Source organism: Camellia sinensis, chromosome 7 (genome assembly GCF_055761805.1).
Source record: "Camellia sinensis isolate YWXY chromosome 7, ASM5576180v1, whole genome shotgun sequence".
Lineage (NCBI taxonomy): Eukaryota > Viridiplantae > Streptophyta > Magnoliopsida > Ericales > Theaceae > Camellia > Camellia sinensis.
Genome location: NC_138967.1, coordinates 195,599,746 through 195,620,509, shown reverse-complemented (window position 1 = coordinate 195,620,509; position 20,764 = coordinate 195,599,746). Strand labels below are relative to the sequence as shown.

At 42.5% G+C, this 20,764-nt stretch overlaps 1 protein-coding gene across 1 annotated transcript; it reads right to left on the bottom strand.

Moving 5' to 3' along the window:
- Positions 1 to 19,224: 19,224 nt before the first annotated feature.
- On the bottom strand, positions 19,225 to 20,316 carry LOC145796429 (uncharacterized). Its single transcript, XM_082881538.1, has one exon. It carries the CDS (start codon positions 20,314 to 20,316, stop codon positions 19,225 to 19,227), a length of 1,092 nt encoding a protein of 363 aa, XP_082737664.1.
- Between the last annotated feature and the right edge of the window lie 448 nt (positions 20,317 to 20,764).

Below are 20,764 nucleotides of genomic sequence, written 5' to 3'. Positions count from 1 at the left end.
TCATATCATCGCCTCGGTTTGCGTACCCACGTGCATGCATTTCGAGACACATATCATCGCCTCAGTTTGCGTGCCCGCGTGCACGCATTTCGAGACACATATCATCGCCTCGGTTTGCGTGCCCACGTGCATGCATTTCGAGACACATATCATCGCCTCGGTTTGCGTACCCGCGTGCACGCATTTTGAGACACATATCATCGCCTCGGTTTGCGTGCCCGCGTGCACGCACTTCGAGACACATATCATCGCCTCGGTTTGCGTGCCCGCGTGCACGCATTTCGAGACATCATTTTCTCGGTTTGCGTGCCCGTGTGCACGCATTTCGAGGCATCTCATTTTCATAGCTTTGAGTATGTTAGGATTGTATCTTAGTTGCATTTCATGCATATCGCATCATGTCCGGAATAGGAGTTAGCCCGGGCACGGGAAACGAGGTACATTTCGTACTCCGAGTGACGGAATGTGTCTCAATTCCCCAGTCACCGACACTCCGGATTATCCATGATGGAGTTAGGTTTTAGCTGTAGTTTCATGTGCATTCATCCTATATTGAGTTGTGCATTTCGATTCCTCGGCCATCATGCCTCGGTATGCGTGATTGGTGGCACGAGGATCGAGGCATGCATATATCTGTGAAAATACATTGCTATGCCCCTTTCCTGCTCTCTGTTGCAGCAAAATGAAGAATCAGCAACTTTTCAGAGTTTGGCACGCTTTTCAAGAATAACTGCCAAACAGAGGCTAATTGGGGCATCCCGGTGGATTTCCGCGCAAGACAACCCGGACATACATCACTCATCAGAAGCAAGGCAGTCCCTGGCTTGCACGCCAGTTTATTTGCTTTCTAGTTAATTCATTAATTAATTAGAATTCTGTAATATTTTAGACTGTAATATTCTTTTATTTTGGGGACTGTAATATTCGGACTGTATTATTTATTCGGACCCTCCGAGTGAGGGCACAACTGTAATAAGTGTGCGTGAGTGTGATGTATGTCTTCCAACCCCACGTCTTTCTCTTTTTTATTTATCCGCTTATGATGGTTAGATTAGGGCATGTTTAAATTAGCATACAGTATGACTGCATGTTTGCATCATTCATCTGTTTTGCATGCACCAGGCTCGGCGCATCATACTAACTGCATTGTATTTTCAATTCCAAGTTGAATACATGTTAGTTGTAGCATTTCATATGCCATCTTAGAATAGTCGAGCCTACTATAGTTGCATTTTGTATGTGTTGCATTAAGCATTTTTGTATACTTAGGATCATGCATGATTTTTAATGTAGTTTCTGTTTTTGGCTTGGAGTACTCGGTAAGCTTTATGCTTTAGCATCCTTGCATGCGTGTGAGTGAATGCCATGATAGCATGCTTACCATGAGGCTATGTGCTTATCTGATATATCTGCCTGAATGCCTGTGGGTGAAGGTTGGGTTATCTGAATTGGAATGAATCATCAAATGTTTCAAGCCTACCTGCGGGTAGCAAACCATTTTCAAAAACAAGCATGAAATGTTTTGTTCCAATTCAGGCGATCCAGTCTATACTTGTATGCTGTGAGCATCACATAGTAACCTAGGCTAAAAACCGGAATAAGAACTCACAATGTTTTCAAAAATTGATATCATGGTTAGTAGAGGCCGGTCTATGACCGGGCGAGCGGGGGTGCTCACGAAGTGACCTTCCCCAATCGTACCCAAGTTCCCGAGCCGAGGCAACTTTGGTGATGACGGACACGTGGCCTTTTGGCACCGAGTCAGGGTTTCCTAAATTTTCCAAAATAAAATATTTAGGTGGCGACTCTGTATCTGGCAAAGCAGTCCATGTTTGGCACTTCTTTCAAAAAATCTGTTTTCTCAAAACGATTTGCCGGATTTGGACTCTTTGGTTCAGACTTAGAACCGTGACTACGAAAAGTCGAGTCCAAGCTGTAGCGAGGTCCCCCGCGGGCTTGTTACAATGTCATGGTCATGTTCATGTTTATTTACATAACTTTGTCTTGTTAAGTTTGCATTCATGAATCTTGTCTTATTTGCTTAAGTGTTGCTTGCATGTTTTGTTCCTTCCCTGCCTTGTTCCTTCCCTGCCATGCCAAGCCTAGGTCATGTTAAGCCTAGATCATTCCAAGCCGAGGTCATCTTCAGTCTAGAATTGTCTTGGAACCACTTTGTTTGACCTCCATCTTCACCCTGCCATATTGGTCGAGATGTCATTATCTAGGCCGAGGTGTTCACCACCAAGGCCGAGATGTGTATTATCTAGGCCGAGATGTTACCTTTGCACCTGAGTGATCTTGTCCTAGAGTGGTATGACCTAGACCCAGGTGTGGCACATCTAGGCCAAGGTGTGGCACAGCTTAGTCAAGTGTTGTCCTTCCTAGCCGAGGTCATTGTCACCTTAGTTGCCGAAACTTTATCCTTAGCCGATGTCATTACTTGCCAGAGTGCCTTACCGGGTAGCTTGTTAGATACACTTTGTCTTACACATGTCTTGTCAATCTATCACCTTTTTTAGGAGAGCCAACCAGCCATTGCCACGTGTCCGAGCTGAGTGTTAAGTCAGCCGGCAGAGGGAGAAACCTACCATTTCTATACTTGTTTTTGAAGAGGAGAGAGAAGCTCTAGAAGAGGGAGAGGAGTTCTTGAGGGAGAGTAGATTTCCAAGCTTGATCCCTAGAGATCGAACCGTTAGATCTGTGTTCTAAGGTTAAATTCTTGACCTGCTCATGTTGTTCTTTATGTTCATGTTATTGCATTGCATAATTGAATATAATTTGTAAGCCATGCATTGCTTTGAAGTTCGATTTTAGAAAGAGAAAATAGTGTTCATGTGTTCTTCAAGAAAAGTCATGTTTTGATCTGAAAGCTCATGCCTAGATCCATGTTTTTGTGTTTGTTTTTATATGATTTTCAAGTATGGGTACCCAGGTCCATGTTTTCGAACTCATAGCATGAAATCCCAGATTTTGTAATAAAGAAGTTATGATTTTAGCATTCATATTCTTCATGATCTTCATGTTCATGTTCATGTTCTTCATATTCTTCACGGGTGGAAACCCAGATCTCCAGATCTCACTTCCCTATGTGTAGTCGCCAAGATCATTCTTACCTAGACCTCACACTTAGGCCAAGCATCGTATCTCACCTTGGCCTACCTTGCATGATCACTTACACCTTTAATTGTCTTGTGCGCACCTCGGCATGCAGCCGCACGCCGAAGCCTAGGTAGCCGCACCTCGGCCAAGAGGTGTGGGACCTCGGCAAAGACCTGGTTGGTACCCAGCATGTCTTCTTGACATGTAAAACAGTGTTTTGACTTCCAGCATGTTTTCCCGAGATCATTTGCATGCATGTAAGACTTGTTTTGAAAAGTGCATTCAGTAGACTTTGTCATGTGTTTGTAGGACTTGAACCCTTGTCTTGACCCCGACGTCCGAAGAGCTATGTGAGTGGTATTTTAAATAAAGCTATGTTATACGTTTTGATAAAGGCTTTACTTTGCTTTGCTTTGTTTTGAAAGTATTTGTTAAGCATGAATGATTACCCCTATTTTTATGTATCAAGTAAGCTTTGTTTTGATAACATTCTCGGAAAGTCCCTTGTGCTGGAGGACTCTAAACTTTCGCAGTACTCTCGTGTTAGAGGGCTACGGGCCTCTGTAACATAGGTCCTTTGTGCTAGAGGACTCTAAACTTTTGTAGCACCCTTGTTTGAGATATCTCCCTTGCCACCGACTGCCTTGTGCGGGTGGGTTTGTTTAATCTTTTCCGGGTCGATTATTCCCTTGTTTTGTCTTGTAAGTCCGGAATGTCATCCCTTGTATTATGTAGATGATATTAACATCCAAAGTAAGTAAGTAAGTTTTGTAAGATCAAGTTTGATGAACTAGATTCATCTCATGTTCTGTACAAGCTATGATATGTATGTTTTCCAAAGATCTCGGGTGTCATTCATTTAACCTTTTTATTACTTGTACCATTTACTGAGTATCCAAGCTCACCCTCCCTATCTATATATGTAGGTAACAAGTAAGAAGTCGGCTACGCCGAGATGTGTGTTTTGTATGTATGTTATGTCGGCAGTGAGGATGTCGGCAATCTGGAAAATTATATTTCTTGACTTGTATTTCATGTATTTTGTTTATGTCGGCTTGTGAAGCCCTTTTGTTAAGATGTAATATGTATTTTTGTACTTCATTTTATTTGTATTCAAGTTGTAAAGCTATGTAAAGTTGTATGTCATTCCATTGACTTATGCACAGCTCTTATGAACTAATTAAGATTTGTATATATATTGCTTCCGCACTTGTGAGCCCCATATATTTATATTCTGATTGTGTGTGAACTTTGTAAGTTGGCCTTCGGTAATCTTGGATTACTGGCCATCACGGCACCATTCTACTAGGGGCGGAATGAGGTCGTGACAATAATCCCAACTAATCATGCAAAGGAAACTCGGCTGCGCTCAAAGAGAACACACCCGAGATGCCAAGAGACAAAATAGGTCAGTATACAAGTATACTGGTATGAGTACAAATATTTGACACCCAAAAAAGTCTATAGTCACCATTTGGTAAAAAAAAATTGGAGTGTTTACACACAACTCCTAATTTATGAATTTATACTCCATTAAGTCTTAATTAAGATTTTTTGGACTTTCAAGTCCCATTAAATTTTTAATAGTTAAAATTGCCCTTCAAATAATGATTATTCATCATTTATGATTATCTATAAAGGAATATGATGATTTGACATTTATTTTGATTTTCAAAACTTTAAAATATCAACTTTCAAATTGAAAAAATGGAAAAACAAAAAATTATGTGCAAAAAAAAAAATGAAAAAACAAAATTTTTTTTGTGCAAAACTGAAAATTTTATGTCGATAAAGAAGCATGATGATGAAACATTGATGTGCAAAAAAAAAAAAAAAAAAAAAAAAACCTTAAAAAACTTTAAAAAAAAAACTAATAATATTTTCAATTTTAAAACTGAAGAAAAAAAAACTGATAATGTACTCGGTTTTATTGGATAGTTGAATCAAACTAATAAGTAGAAAAGTAAAAACGTTTAATCCTATACTCTGTTTTTTTCATCAATTAGTGAAATAATTATCTGGAACATTACTATGCAAAGTTAATAATGTTCTTTGTTTTAAAAATTGAGAAAAACTGATAATATTATCAATTTTACTAAAAATGACTTATTTGTTCAAAAAATCTTAGATAAGACCTGAGCCACCATAACATTTGTAAATAGGACTCTTAGGGCGTGTTTGATTCGTGGGATTGGAGGGGGGGACTATCCACTATTTGGATTACAATCCAAATAGTGCTCTTTATCCGCCGTTTGATTTTTTTTTAATCCGCCGGACATGGAGTCCGGCCGGACTCCTTATCCCCCATATGGGAGACTATTGTGTCCTGGGGGGGTGGGACAGAATGTGGGGGACTATCCACTGTTGGGATTAGATGCTAAAATGACCATTTTGACCCTCTACTATTTAATTATGTATTATATTTACTAAAATTCAATAAAATTTATATGTCTCAATTTAAAAATAAAATAATTTTAATTTACTTTTTCTTGATGTTTTATTTATTTAATTTTTTAAAATAATTTTTTATTGATGTTTTATTTTAAAATTTTGTTTATAATTTATTTAATTTTATTATTTAAATTTTAATAGGTGTTTTATTTAAAATTTATTTAAAATTTTAATAAAAAAATAATATAAATTTTTTATACAGGTTATACAGTATTAAATGAAATTTTAATGATTTATTAAATAATATAAAAAAAATAATGTCCTCTGTATTTTATTAAAACAAATTTATTTAATAAATCATTGTGTAAAATTTTAAAACAGTATAGTGGTGTAAAAAATTTTAACACAGTAATGCTTACACAGTAATCAAATTTTACCCTTTAGTAATGGTTACACAGTAACAGTTACACAGTAATCAAATTTTACCCTTTTTATTTATTTATTTATTTAATTTAAAAAAAATAAATTTATTTAATTGTGTAAAAGATAAAATAAAATAAATTTTTATTTAATCTAACTAAAAATAATTAAAATATTAAAGATATGTTTAATATTGCTATTACTTAGTAAACAATTGAAAAAGGGTAAAATAGTCTTTTGTTCATTTATCATATCCAGTCCGTCCAACCAAACGTTGGATTCACTGAAAATAGTCCTATCGAGACATCTAATCCCATGAAAAAACAAACACAGGATACATACCCAATCCGACCAAATAGTCCGGGGGATTCACAGTCCCAGAACTCAAGTCCGATGGATTCTAATCCCCCCTTTTCCAGTCCGTCCAATCAAACACACCCTTAGATAATTAACTCAAAATTTTTTAGTTAGTTTTTTGATGTTGAGACTTTTTTTAGTTTGGGATTAAAAAGTTCGTTTGGCAAATTTTTTTTATTTTTATGGAAGAAAAAATGAAATAATTATGATTTGAATATGGCATTTTATTTTATTGACTTATTTAGCCTATTTTGTTTTTTTATGTTTTTTTAGTCCCAACCAACTGAACCAAACGAATCCATAAGGGTTCGTTTGGGATGTGGGCTAACTTTTTGACTTTTTAGCTTTTTAACTATTTTAACTTGGTGCTAAAAAGTCTCGTTTGGGATAAGTTTTTGACTTTTTTGACTTTTGTGAGAAAAAAATAAAATGATTATAATTTAGATGTGACATTTTGTTTTATTAGGCTAAAATGTTTATTTTGTTTTTTTGTGACTATTTTAGACAAAAAGCCATCGTTTAGCTTATGCCAAATTTTAGAGCTCGTTTGGCTTTGGCTTTGGCTGTTTTAGTCAACTTTTTTATATTGGGACTTTTTTAGGCCAAGTTTGGCATCTACTAAATAATACAAAAAGTCAAAAAGTCATTATCCTATTTAAGTCACATCATCTTATTTAAATCACATCACCTCTCTAACACATCACATCAAACCCAACCCATATAAGCCAATAAGTCAAAAAGTACACTTTTTTAGAACATCCCAAACTGACCCAGTCTCGTTTGGTTTGGTTTTTTTTGACATTTTTTTACTTTTGTGAAAAAAAATGTAATGATTATGGATTAGATGTGACATTTTGTCTTGTTGGCTTATGTAGTCTATTTTGTCTTTTTATGATTTTTTAAGTTCCAAAATCTTAGCCAAATGAGGACTTATTAAGAGATTATTTGAGATGATCTAAATAATTACATTTTTTAACTTTTTATAAAATATATATATATAATGATATAATCCAAAAAAATAAAAAATATATATTTTTATAGTGTATCCTAAATAATACCTAAATAGTCACGATTTATTATTTGTGAAGCGTACAATGTAAGTAATGCTGCAAGTTTTCCTAAATAATGCCTAAGAGCATCTCCAACGGTGTACCAAATGTTTCACCAAATTTGAGTTGAAAAGGGGTCATTTCCTTAATTTGATACTTCGCGCTCCAACGGTTCAACATCAAATCCGTTTCATCAAATTTGCGCTGGGCAACCGGTTGGTTGACCGGCCGGTCAACCGGTAACGGCAAAAAATTTTTTTTTTTTTTTTTTTTTTACCTGTTTGAACCTTTTTTTTTTGAATTTTTTGAACTTTTGGTGGTCGACCGGGTGGTTAATCGGCCGGTCGACCGGGTGGTCGACCACCTAGGCAAAATTTTTGTTTTTTTTTTTTTTTTGACTAGTTTGAACCTTTTTGTGAACGGTCTGAACTTTCTCCGGGGCGACCGGTTGGTCAACCGGATGGTCGACCCGTTCGTCTCATCCCAACGGTTAGGAACAGTGCTTTGGTGAAATGCTTCGCCTGCACTCAGTTTGGTACCATTTTTGCTGAATTCTGGATTTGATATCGATTTTGTGAAACCGTTGGAGCTTAAAAAAATGACTTTTTCACCAAATTTTAAATTTGATGCCAAGTTTGGTTCACCGTTGGAGATGGTCTAAATTGTTATGATTTCTTATTTGTGAAGAGTACAAAGTAAGCAACGCTCGTTGTTAGTCCAAGACAAAGACAAAGTTGGTTGTCATAGATGACTCGAAGGCCAAAATTAAATTCACAAGGAAAGTAATTTCATAGGTTTAGGGTTTGTTTGGTTTGGTTTGATTTTGGAAGATAAATTTTTTAAAAAAATCTTGCAGAAAAAGTTTAGAAATTTTTTGGGTTTGTTTAATTGTATATTTTGAAAATAGTTTTAGAGTGTGGAAATTTAGAATAATTTGATATTTTGTTATAGTTGAGTAGATATGTGTAACAGAAAAAGTGATTGAAAATGAGAGATAAGAGAAAAAAAGTAATTGATTGATGTGTAAGAGATAGAAAGTGATTTTCGATTTTTTTTTTTCCAAAATCACTAAACTAAACAAAATTTTTAAAAATTTCTTCAAAATTTATTTCTTAAAAACAAACCAAACAAGGCCTTAGTTTTTTAAGTTTAAATTTGAATTGGATAATATTTGAGAGACATGCAGAATTCAACACATATTTCGTTGATATGAATTGTTCATTTTATAAAACTTTCCGTGTATTTCATAAATGAAAAAAAAAATTAGATCATTCTAATAATCGTAATACTTTCATTTTATTGTGTTTATTTTCAAAAAAAAAATGAATGATTCATTTTCAAAAATATATTTGTCATCTATTATTTTAGAGACAAATATAATAAAATGAAAAAATTAAGATTATGGAATTAACTAAATTTTTTTTATAGATGATATATACGGAGTGTTCTACAAAATGAACTATTCGGATAATCAAAACGGAATCTGTCTTTAGTTTTTTCAATTTCAAATCTAAATTTGAGAGAAACCAAATCTTAATTTTTATCATCCATTAATCCCATTAAGTAAGATTGGTATAATTATATCAAAATTATAAAATTTATTATATATTTTTCAAATCCTAAGAAATTTCATTATAATTTATCCAATAATAATGCATTCTAATTATTCTAAGGCCTAGTTTGGGATCTCATAAAAAAGCTAAAAAGCTACTTAAAAAGTTTAAAAATTATCGCTATTCACCAAAAGAAATTAAAAAATTAATTTTACACAAAATTAATTTTCAAACAGCTCTGACATCCCACAGGCGCAGCTGAGTTTTTGGAAAAATTGCACTGATTTAGGTGCACAAATAACACTGCGTTGTTTGGCCCGTGGGGGCCATCACGGGTCCTATTTTAATAATCTGGACCGTTGAATGTGTAGAACTCGTCAAGTACTATATGGCTATACAGAATCACGTTGATCGGATATCGATAACTATATAATCAAATCAATTAAAATTTATAAAATGGATGGTGTTATAGTTAACAATTGAAAAAAAACTAATCCGATCAGATAGCTATCGATATCCAATTAACGTGGTTTTTTACAAGCATATAGTACTCAACGGGTTCTATACATCGAACGGTTTTGATTAGCAAAACGGGACCCGTGGTCGGCTCCCACGGACTAAAAGCACCTCCAATTCAATGCCCGAAAAATAGGAAATCATCTCCCAACCTCTACTAGGTCGGTGCTGTCATTAAATTCAACCCACCGTACGACCTATTTCATCCAATCTTCTTCTACACACTAATTTATATAATTTTTTAATATATATTTTTTTATAAAAGTCAAAAATTATCACAATTAATCATATTTTTTTATTCAATTTTTTAATTAAAAAATTAAAAAATATACTTATTTAAGACACCCAATACAACTCTTAAAATTTATTAATTAATAGCGTTTAAGACCTCGTGAACCACACCCAAAATATACTGCCACACTTCTTTAACTCATCAGATTTTCAAAACCATAAAAAATATGAAAGATAAAGATCGGATGCCCCTAAGCATTGATCCACAACACGCAGTGATATGAAAGTGATATTTAGGGACACTTTGAAAGGTAAATTTTTAATTTATTTTAAGCTATATTATTTCTTATATTTTTTTATTTATATAAAGATAAAAAAAATTAAAACGTCAATTTTTAACTAATTTTTCCAAACATATATTATTGTTGAAATCATTTATTGCTTGTCAAAGCATTAAAAAATTTTAATTAGTATGGTGACGTGGGATACAAAAATTATTGAGTAATGCTAAAGATCTCAAAAATTCTACCAAAAGTTGGTCCCACATCCATGTAAAATATTTGATAAAAATTTTTGTAGAATTTTTAAAACCTCTAATATTTTTGAAAATTATTTAGTGTTGTTAGGATGTTATGCGTCGGTATTTTTTATCAATTATAATATATTAGGTCTTCTCTTACTCTCTAATCAAATAATATAAAATTATAAATTTTACATCATTTATCAACCACAATACTATTGACGTACCACATGTTCCAAGACCTACGAATAACTTTTCCGGTGTTACATTTCTGTTTTTTTTTTTTAATGGGACGGCGTGATACTTTTCTAAATAATAAATAAAAAAATTAAAAAGAAAGGAAATTATCTTATGCCATTGCAACCATAATAATTTTAAAATTAATTAACATACATACATTATTCTTATCAATAATTTTGTATGTAGAATTGTACGGGGGCGAAATATTCTCTGTTTTCCGTACTCCTTGGTCGTCAAGCTTCTTGTGACGACGTCTATCTCTGCAACACAAAAATGGTGAGCTGCCCGGCGGTGGTGTGCCGGAAAGACCCTCCGATGATCAAGTCAGGCCACTAGCTAAAGAAGAAGGTTGTCAGAGAGAGAGTTTTTGATAGGATGAATTCGCTTACCTCCAACGTCCCTCTTCCTCCATATTTCTAGGCTGGCTATGCAGCTTCAAGATTGCGCGCACTACCTCTGCTGTCCTTCCCTGGACAGGTGGCAGTGCTCGCCTCTCACCACCTTACGCGTGTGAAGGCTTAGTCCTCCCTCCAGTACACACAGAATTGCCCAACGGTATTGAGGCGTGCGTGGAGCGGATGTCCTCTCCTTCACGCCATTGGCCCAGGTGGCATACTTAACCGGAGTACCACGACCGGCCTGTCACTTGTGGAGAGTCGCTATTACATGCTCATAACCGAGCTATGTGTCGCCGACCTATAACTTGGAATCAGGCGAAAGCCTGCCCACCTCGGCCGAACTATCATTGGTCGGTTCATCATGACCATCCGGTTGCGAGGCATGCCGGCCTCCAACCGGTCTACCTTCAATCTTGGTCACACGAAGCCCCTTTATATCGACTGACCGATCCAAGGTGCACTGGCCTTGATCGCGCCCACGGACTAGCTCGGGCTACCTTTTAGCCCGGTCAGCATCCGCTAACCCAAGCTCCGTCCAACACGTTCAAGACGCAGCTCAGCTATGCCAGTTGGTGCCTGACCGGTCAATATTTCCGACCGTGCAAGGCAGGCCGCTGTCCATGTCAACAGAGATTACCTCGGCGCTACGCAGTCCGTCACGTCTGACGTTATCTCAGCTCGGCCGTATAGTCAGGTGCAAATCTCCCCTCTCAATTGCCCCTTAAACCCATCCGAGCTATCGTGATTGGGTTTACCTCTATGACCGAGCTAATCGGTTGAATTGTGCCATTACCGAGCCGAGCATCATGGGGAAATATCTGGCGCCGAGCTGTCCCGTTCGGCCGGCCATCGTGTCGGCAGTCTTGTCAAGGGTCGTACGGCCATACAGCCGTACTGACAGTCCCGTTTCCAGTGCCAAGTGGCTTCACGCCATTAGGTCGTGCAGCCAGCTGTTCTGCACGCACAGAATTCAAATGACTGCGCTGTTTGGGTGGTTTCCCCCCTTTTTATGCACAGACCAAGGGTCATTCGAACCCTTCATTCTCCATCTTCTTCCAGAGCTCCAAACCCTAGCCTCCCATCGCTCTAAGCTCCCAACCGTTGCTGCCCCTTGCTGTGTCTGCCATTCCTGACGTTGCAGTCGAGCTCTCGAGGCCTAACTCACTTCTCATTCATTTTCGGTAAGTCACACTACCCCTCCCTTGTATTTTCTGCTCCTGTTTTCCAGTTCTCCCTGTTCTCTACATTTTTCTGCCACTTTGCTTGGTGTTCCCTGCCTGGGACCTTTAAGGTTCCTCCTTTTTAGTCCAATAGTGCCATACCTTAGGAAAACTGGAACTGGTGGAGTGGAGGGGGCTTTCGTGCCCCTGTTTCCCCTTAGTTTGAACGAATGAGCCTTGAGCATAGAATAAACGAGATGAACAGGATGAACACTGTTCAAAACCGAGCTAAATGCTCGTTTAGATCCGTAGAGAGAGTTTAAACCGAGCAAGAATGGTTTGTGGATGCTCGCTGAGGCCGCAACCGAGCTAAATGCTTAATAAAATCGACGAACAGGTCTAACCGAGCTAAAACTTGTCTTGACTAAACCAAAGATAGAATCAGAGCCAAACCAGGAAGGCTAAATCAGCCGTGCCGTCCAACCGAGATAGGGATAGACCGACCAAAAACCCAAAAACATTCACCGAGCTAAAAAATCCAGCGTGAGCCGTGTAGTTTATGCCGTGCTAACCCTTGAAATTCTTTCTTAATCAATGCAGAACAAACTAGGACCGACCAAGCCCTTCAGCGTTACCACTGGTGGAGCTTAAAGTCCGAGCAAATACACCAGCATTTTTGACCAGGATACACACTAAACCAAATAGAACCGAGATAATGGGGAAGTACCGATTTATGGTAAGCTCGCCTGGCGCGATGGCCGAATTTAGAAGGGAGTACAACGTTCCTGATGACGTCATCTTAGAACTCGCCAAAAAAGGAGACACACCATAGGGCGACTTAGACCGGTGCCCCTTCACGGTCGTTTCCATTGTTGAAGGAGGGCTTCGCTTCCCCGTGCAACCTTTGATCTGCGAATTTTTGAGGCAGACGAGGCTTTGCCCGACCCAAGTTTCAAATAACACATACAAAATAATAAATGACGTCGCCGAGCTGAACCGGAGGCTCGGTTTAAATCTCGGTCTTGCAGAAATTTTCGACCAATATAGCCTAAGTAGAAATAAGAGTGGGCTTTGCTGGTACCTCAAAGTCAAGAAGGGCCGAGCAAAACTCATTGAAGGCAACCCAGACAAAGAAACTAACGACGACGACTTCCTCTGGGTGTCCGGTGCTTACGAGGACACCGAGGCGCCCATACCGGGCTGGTACATTAGGAAAGATTTTGGCAGTGCTGGTAAGTAGCCCGGCTGACCGCACTATCCTCTTTCTGTATTTCATTATTATAATTTTGCGCCGGTCTAACACTTACCTCCTTTCTGCAGATAAGTACCTAGCAGCGGACTACCACCAGGCCAACCAAGAGGCCATCAGAGTCCTGCTTCGCCATCCAGCCGAGGAGAGGGAGGCATCAAAACTTCTCGGTTTCGACCAAACCTACCATTACCAAGCGCCGCGCAAGAGCAGAGTCACCGACTTCCTACGTGCGCCATCCCCTGAACCAGATCCCAACTTGCCACCAATCAGACTCGTCCCCCTTACAGCCGAGCAAGAAATGGCCAAGATAAGGGCGATCAAATCAATGATTACTGGAGAGGAAGGGGAGTCCCAGCCTCCAGAGGTGACCGGGGGAACATCTTCCACCCCAGCCGGGCAAACAAAAGGAGCTGTGCTTGCTCTCGCCAGCGAACAACCGGCTGGCCGATCAAAGAAAAGGACGAGGAAGGAGATGACCGGGCAAAACCTCGTCGATGAAGATTCAACTGAGGTCGCCTCAACTGAAACGGGGGACCGGACCGAGCAACCGCTGGCCGGCAAATCCAAGGGCAAGGGCCCAGCCACCCCCCTGGTCTGGGCGCCCGAGTTCAAATACCAAGGCCGGGCAGTTTCTTTTGAGGACTCCATCTACGCGGACAAAGATTACTCGCTTGGTTTCAATTTGACCAAGGGGTTAATCTTGCCCGCCGATATGAAAAAACATGACGAGCTTTCCGACCTCAAGGTCCTCCGCCCGGCGGCGAAATCCATAGTGCTGGTAAGTTCTCCATTTTTTTATGTCAAGCTGTTTGCTCGGTTTTTGCGCGGTTTTTCGAGTACTAACGATCTCTCACTGGTTTTCAAGCCGCGCAAAAGAACTACTTGGCCCACGACCGGATGATCAAAGTGCGACAGAGCCTGCGCGATGCCATCTCGGAGAACGAGGCCCAGAAAGGCGAGATAGCAAAACTCAAGGCCGCGCAAGAAGCAGTCGTGGCGGAGCGAGATACCTTGCTCCAAAAGGTCGACCGAGCTAGCGAGGAAAAACAACGAGCCGTGAAGTCGACGAAAGCTCGGTATCTCGCCGAGCTGCGGAAGCTGCGCGATGCCTATAAGGAAGAAAGGGACAAAGTGGTCGATGAGGCAGAGGACCGTGGATATAAGCAGGGGGAGAAAACTTACGAGCGCCAAGTCCAAGCGACCAAGGACATCTTTTTCCAGTGTGGCTGGAAGGCTGCCGTGGAAAAAGTTGGCCTTGGTCAGGATGCCGAAATGTTCGTGAACCCCCCTGCAGCATATATCCCGGTCTATATGCAGGCCTACGCCAGTGCTACCCAAAACCGGCTCATTGCGGAGGCAAGGAAGGAGGCCGAGGAAGAAGCCGCCGCCGCGCAACAAGCCGAGCAAACTACTGCCGAAGTATCACAAGATGACGAAGTGGCTGATCGGGATGTTGCCGTGGGGGATGGAGCTGACGACGACGCCGAGGAAAACTTGCCTGACCAGACAATTGTGATGGCCGAGCAGACGGTGCAGGAAGCTGGACAAATTGTAGATCTTGAAATGAATTGAAAATTTCCCTCCTTTTTTTTTTTTTTGGCATGTAACTGGGCCAGGCCCCACCTTTGTACTGAATCTTCTTCAATCAATGAAACTTTTGAACCTTTTGCTCGTATATCGTCTATTTCTTTTCGGTTGGCTTGTGTATAAATGTCTCGATTTAGACGTTGATAATTCACAACTGGCAGGTCGGCTGAGCCGCGCAATATGCCAAGCTGAAATCACCCAAAATGTTTTCTAACATATCTAGCAGCTCAGCTCCTTGAAAATTTAAATGAACTGACATTGTAACTTGGCCGAGCAAAATCCGCTCGGTTTGAAATGTTTGCAGAATCATACATTTCCATTACATCAATGAGACCGAGCAAAAATCAGCTCACCTTGTGAGTTGGTTAAGCTGCCAACATTTCCTTTCGGCCGAGCCAAGTCAGCTCGGCCTCTTATCGGTTGGACAAAACGCCAGCGCCGAGAAATCCTGCCGAACAAAATCCGCTCGTTTCCCATATTGGACAAGACACCGATATGTCGACTGGGCCGAGCAAAATCAGCTCGGCCCTTACATTGGGCAAAACACCAATGTTTCAGCTAGGTTGGCCATGACGCCAACATTTCGACCGGGCGAGGGGAACTAGCTCGGCCCTAGGCTAATGCGAACTTTTCCCTACGGAAACTTTTTGTGCGGTCTGTCTCCATTCCAGCGAGATGAAATCAGACCGGTCTCATTCAGGGTGGTCTCCTTGCCCCTGGCATCCATGATTGCCTTGTGTCCTTGCGATTTCATTGTACAGAGATGTAATACCAAACAAGAGTGCTATTTTTATTACAAAAGTATTGTTATCTTTTACATCTAGTGCCAAGAGGCTAAGGGTCTGGAACAACTTAAGCAAATTACAATTCAAAAGTAAAAAACCTTAAGGTTGGCTGCATTTCATGGTCTGGGGACAGCCTTGCCATTCAAATCTTCCAGATGGTATGCCCCTTTGCCAGCTAGACCAATCACCTTATATGGTCCTTCCCAATTCGCACCGAGCTTTCCTTCGTCAGGGACCACCGTGTTGCCAAGTACCTTTCTCAAAACCTAGTCTCCGACCTTGAATAGCCTGGGGTGCACCGCCTTGTTGTATTTCTTGGAGAGTTCTTGTTGATAAGCTGAGATGTGGATTAGTGCCCGCTCCCTTCTTTCCTCGGCAAGGTCTAATTCCAATGCCACGGCTTCATTATTCAGATCAGGCTGGAAACTTTCAGAGCGGATGGTTGGCATGCCAATTTCCAACGGGATGACTGCCTCCATGCCGTAGGCCAAAGCGAATGGTGTTTCCCCGGTCGACCTTCTTGGGGTAGTGCGGTATGCCCAGAGCACGTTGGGAAGTTCCTCAGCCCATTTCCCCTTGGCTTTTTCAAGCCACTTCTTTAGCCCATCCAAGATGGTCTTGTTTGAGGCCTCTGCTTGACCGTTAGACTGAGGATAGGCCGGCGTCGAATTGTAGAACTCGATCTTCAACTCTTCGCAAAGTCCGCGAAAGAGCTTCCCATCGAATTGAGTGCCGTTATCTGAGATGAGGGCCCTGGGTATACCGAAGCGAGTAATGACATTTTGCCAAACAAACTTCTTCACATCCTTTTCCTTTATGGTCGCCAGTGGCTCGGCCTCCACCCACTTGGTGAAGTCGTCGGTGGCGGGGATGAAGAACTTGCGATTGCCCGGCGCTGCTGGGAGTGGTCCAACAATATCCAATCCCCAAAACGCGAACGGCCAAGGACTTGTGAGAGGGAGCAAATCTCTAGTCGGCTGGTGGATCTGGTGAGCGAACTTCTGACACTTCTCACACCTGCGAACATATTTCTGTGCGTCCGCCTGCATGCACGGCCACCAATAACCTTGGAAAATTGCTCGGTACGCCAAGGACCTGCCTCTAGTATGGCTTCCACAGATGCCCTCATGTATTTCGTAGAGAAAAGTCTCCACTTTGGTGGGGTGGACACACTTCAAATACGGCCCGGTGAAGGACTTCTTATACAAGGCTCTAGATGGGGAGAGCCAAAACCGCTCTGACTTTGCTCGGATTTTGTGGGCTGCCTTCTTTTCTTCCGGTAGAACTCTGTCTTTTAAGAAGGCGATAATGGGATCCATCCAAGAAGGACCTAAGTCGGTGCAGAGCACCTCGGTTGCTTCCGGTTCCTCAATGCTTGGCTGGGGTAAAAACTCTATCATCAAGGGGTTAGGAAAAGCTGTCTGAGTGGAGGCGAGCCCAGCCAATTCGTCAGCCGAGTTATTTTCTTCGCGGTTGATCTGTTCCACTCTTATCGCAAGGAACTTCTTGATTTCTTCTCGTACCAACGCTTGATACTTGGCCATTCTTTCATCCCTTGCCTCATACTCCCCTGATATCTTATTGACCACCAGCTTGGAGTCGCTGAAGACCATAAGGGCGGTGGCTTTCATTCTCAATGCGCTTCTCAAACCAGCGAGGAGGGCTTCATACTCTGCCTCGTTGTTGGACGCCGGGAATCCGAGCATAATTGCTTGCTCAATAATCAGCCCATCTGGTGAGGTCAGCACAATTCCCAGCCCGGCCCCATGCCTGTTGGACGCTCCATCGACGAAGAGCTTCCACATCTCGCCAATGAACAGCTTCCAACAATCAGACGGGTTTTGGGAGCTTCTCAATTCAATGTCTCTGGCCGGCTCGTTCTGGTCTTTTTTCTCGTCTCCATTGGGTTCATCTTCCAACGAGTTGTCGGACTTTGCTAATTTGGTCAAACTTTGCCCTTTTCCCATGTGTGAGCCAACGCTCATCTCCGTTGCCAAAACCTTGGGTTGTACTAAATCCGCACCAACCAAATCAATCGGGCAAACTGGATGCGTCCCAGGGGCAAATTCTGCCACAATATCTGCAAGAGCTTGAGCTTTGACCGCGGTGCGCGGGCAGAACCTGATGTCATACTGCCCCAATTCCACGGCCCACTTCAGAATCCTCCCGGTGAAGTCGGCCTTCTCAAAGAGCACCTTGAGAGGGAATTCGGTCAGCACAACTATTGTATGGGCATGAAAATAGTGTGCCAGCTTTTTCGACGCCATCATTAGGGCCAGCGCCAATTTCTCCAAGGGAATATATCTTGTTTCGGCCGGGAGCAAGGTCTTGCTTACATAGAAGATTGGTAGGTGCTGGATGCCTTCAGCACGAATCAATACCGCGCTCACCGCGTGTTGAGAAACAACCAAGTAGAGGTACAGCTCTTCGCCCGGCTGAGGCGTGACCAAAATTGGGGCTGAGGAGAGATACGCTTTTAAGTCTGCCAGTGCACGGTCGCACTCTTCATCCCAGAGGAACTTGGACTTCAGAGTTTTGAAGAAGGGCCTGCAACGATCCGAAGACCGGCTGATGAATCTGTTCAGCGCAGCTGCCATCCCGGCGAGATGTTGCACGTCCTTTATAGAATTCGGGCGCTCCAGCTCTTGTATCGCTTTGATCTGGGATGGGTCGGCTTCAATCCCCCGGTTTGTAACCAGAAAACCCAGAAACTTTCCAGTGCCAACTCCGAAGGCGCATTCGGAGGCGTTCAGACGAAGCTTATGGTGCTTAAGTATGGCGAACATTTCTGCTAGGTCGGTGAGGTGTTCAGACTTCTCCTTACTCTTTACCACCATATCGTCGATGTAGGCCTCCATTGTTCGGCCCAAGAGAGGAGCGAACATTTTTGTAACCATCCGCTGAAAGGTTGCTCCGGCGTTCTTTAGTCCGAACGGCATGACTTTGTAACAATATAATCCTCTGGGGGTGGTGAACGATGTAATCTCTCTGTCCGGTTTATACATGGCTATCTGGTGGTAGCCGCGATAAGCGTCCAGGAAGCTAAACCTCTGATGGCCAGCGGTCAAGTCCACCAGCTGGTTAATCCGAGGAAGGGGAAAGCTATCCTTAGGACAAGCCCGGTTGACAGTCTTGTAGTCAACGTAGACTCGCCACTTGCCATTTTTCTTGGGAACAACCACCGTGTTGGATATCCACCGAGGGTATTGCACTTCTTCTATAGACCCAGCTTCCAACAAGTTCTTCACTTCTTCCGCCACCACTTCAGCATAGTGCAGGGCTGAACGGCGCGTCCTTTGAATGACTGGCCGTCCATTGGGAAAAACATTCAACTGATGACAGATGAAGCTCGGGTCGACGCCAGGCATGTCGTAAGGCGTCCAGGCAAAGGCCTCCAAATTGGAAACCAAGAAGTTGACATAATCCGCTTGCTCGGCGCTAGACAAAGATGATCCCAAGAGAAAGAATTTAGTTGGATCGTTTTTGTCAAAGCGCACTTCCACCAAATCTTCGACCGATTTTTCCTCGGTCCGCGGGCCCCTCGATCATTTGGACAAAACCTTTGGCTGCTCGGCTGCCATTTACCGCAACGAAGCATTGTTTTGCCATCACCTAGTCTCCCCAAACTTCCTCTATTTGCCCGCTCGACGCCGGAAAGCGCATGACTTAGTGGAAGGTCGAGGCAACCGCTTGCATGGCCTGCAGCCAGCCCCTACCTAAGATCAAGTTGTAGGTGGATGGAACTTTGAGCACCCAGAACTCCACTTGCTTTACTACTGAACCCGCTTTGACCGGCAAAATAATCTTTCCGATTGGCCACTCCGGCTGTGAGTTGAAGCCGACAAAAGGAGACGTCGCAGGGGCCAAGTCCTTGTCTTCTAACTTCATCTGTTTGAACGCGTCATAATACATGATTTTGACCGAACTCCCCTGGTCGATCAAGTTTCTCTTGATATCAAAGTCCTTGATGCGAAGAGTGACTACTAAGGCATCATTGTGCGGCATCTGAACTCTTTCCAAGTCCTTGGTTGAGAATGAAAGGATGTCCCTTTCTTCGGTCTTTCCTTTCTTCACAGCGGGCTGAACAGAGAGCACTTCCCTCATGTGCTCAGCCTTCTTGATCATCCCCCTCAGCTCGCAAACCCTGGCCGGTTCAATGATTTTGTGGATGACGTTGATTACACCTTGCGGGGGCGCTTCTAGGGCGGCCAGGCCATTTGGCTCGACTTGGTCTGCTGGCGTGGCCTTGATGCCCCCATCTATGTATTGGTCAAGATGCCCTGCCGCCACCAACTCCTCTAAGTGTTGCTTGAGCGGCAAGCAGTCCTCTGTTCGGTGCCCCCGTTCTTCATGAAAGGTGCAGCGATATTTTGAATTGAAGCCTCTCTGGGCACTCCCCAACTTGGTCGGCCAACGGACGAAGGGTTCACTTCGAATCTCGCTCAAAATACGGTAGATGGGGATTTTAAACACTGTGGTGATCCCAGTCCGCGCCTTCAATTTTCTTTTGGCATCCTCCGCTGCATCACGGGGAGGGTCTGTCCGGTCGTTTCGGTGACCCTTGTTTCTGTCATCACGGTTTGGACCATGGCGCTGGTCTTTCGACCGGTTGTTTGGGCGGCTATCCTCCTGCCCAACCGAGTGAACTTTCCCCGCGACCCTCCTGTCCACCGCGACTGGATTAACCTTCTCGGTTGCGGAGGCGGCATCATCCTCCACACGAATGTGCTCATTGATCCGCTGCATCAATGAATCCATGGTTGTAGGTTGATGCATCGTGAGTGAATCTCGCAGCCTATGTCCGACTGGGAGACCCCGTTTGTACTGAGTGATCGCCAGATTGGTGGGGCAGTCGAGGATCTCATTGTAAGTTTCCCAGTATTTCGCATTGTATGCCTTCAACGAACACCCAGACTCCATCTTGACGCCCAGGAGATGGTCGACCTCCTTCGGCGTTCGTGTGTTGGTTTTGAATCTGGTGACGAAGGCTTCCGCTAGCTGCTGCCACCCCTCTATACTCCCTTCCGGGAGCCTTTTAAACCACTTCAGACCCAGCTCTCCCAAGCTTGCTGGGAATATGAGACACATCAGAGCGTCGTTGCGCCGGTGGCCAGCCATCACCTGCCGATAATGACTCACGTGCATGTACGGATCCATTTTGCCGTCGTACAAAGTGAACTTTGGCTGGTGGAATCCGACGGGGAGT